At 30.6% G+C, this 1,011-nt stretch overlaps 1 protein-coding gene across 3 annotated transcripts in view; it reads left to right on the top strand.

The window, feature by feature from the left end:
- The window catches only part of DYNC2LI1 (dynein cytoplasmic 2 light intermediate chain 1), a 57,790-nt gene that overhangs the window by 20,818 nt on the left and 35,961 nt on the right, over positions 1 to 1,011 (top strand). For all 3 annotated transcript variants that reach the window (XM_037744408.1, XM_017544852.2, XM_017544854.2), the window contains exon 6: positions 107 to 293. In XM_037744408.1, the coding sequence (XP_037600336.1) occupies positions 107 to 293 (187 nt within the window). The remainder of the gene's footprint in view (positions 1 to 106; positions 294 to 1,011) is intronic.

The following is a 1,011-nucleotide window of genomic DNA, read 5'->3' as shown; positions in this document are numbered from 1 at the left end:
TCCTTAAGGTATATTTTAGTTATTCTTTGATAAGTTCCAGTACATTAGGGTTTCAAAATGGTAATTATTTTGAGTCTTTTTTGAAAGACGTTTTTAATTTCTTTAGGATGTTTTCTCTTGTTCTCGTTCTGGATCTTTCAAAACCTAATGATCTTTGGCCCACCATGGAAAATCTCTTGCAAGCCACAAAAAGCCATGTAGACAAGGTGATAATGAAACTGGGAAAGACGAATTCTGAAGCAGTTTCTGAAATGAGACAGAAGATCTGGAATAATATGCAGAAGGACCATCCTGTGAGTTGCTGTTTGGAATTATTACTAGAATCCTTAGCCTCATGTATAGTTAATGATAACATCACAAACAACTTCTTTAGATTTTTATGCATGACTTGAAATTCATTTGATGTAGATGAACTTGTTCACTGGAAAATTACAGCAATTTATTAAAATCTCAGTAAGAGCAAAACAAGGAAAAAGATTCCTTACATCTTCTTGTTAGACATCTACTGTGATTATAATGGCATTTTACACCAATCAGAGAAATAGAGTTTTAAAGTAGTGGTTTGATATTGATTTTATAATCTCTGTAAAAATGTAGATAAAAATCCAGATTGTTCAAAGTCATCTGACAAAGACTAGATGAAGCTACAACTTTAAGCAAGGGGTAGAGTTTTAATAGCCTTCACCATCACTCTGTATTTTACATTTATTTAGTTCTGTCACTTATTCAATATCTTTTGATCATCTGACAGCTAGTTAAATTATAAAGTTGCTGTGATAGTAACACAGGTTCTTCAAATACAATCATAAATATCATCATCTAGAAAACTAAGAGCAGCATTTTATATTATCCAGAGTTTATAAGAAAGTGTTTTACATAGGAAGTTATGTAACAGAACAAATCTATGCTAGATAAATGCTATTCCACAAACAGTTAACATAAAATAGAAAAAAAAAAAAAAAAAACCAAAAAAAAAAAAAAAAAAAAAAAGAGAGAGCGAGATAGTGAGGG

This window comes from Cebus imitator, unplaced genomic scaffold (genome assembly GCF_001604975.1).
Source record: "Cebus imitator isolate Cc_AM_T3 unplaced genomic scaffold, Cebus_imitator-1.0 Scaffold172, whole genome shotgun sequence".
Lineage (NCBI taxonomy): Eukaryota > Metazoa > Chordata > Mammalia > Primates > Cebidae > Cebus > Cebus imitator.
Note: the sequence above shows the minus strand (reverse complement) of the source record. Positions and strands in the feature narration are given on the sequence as shown.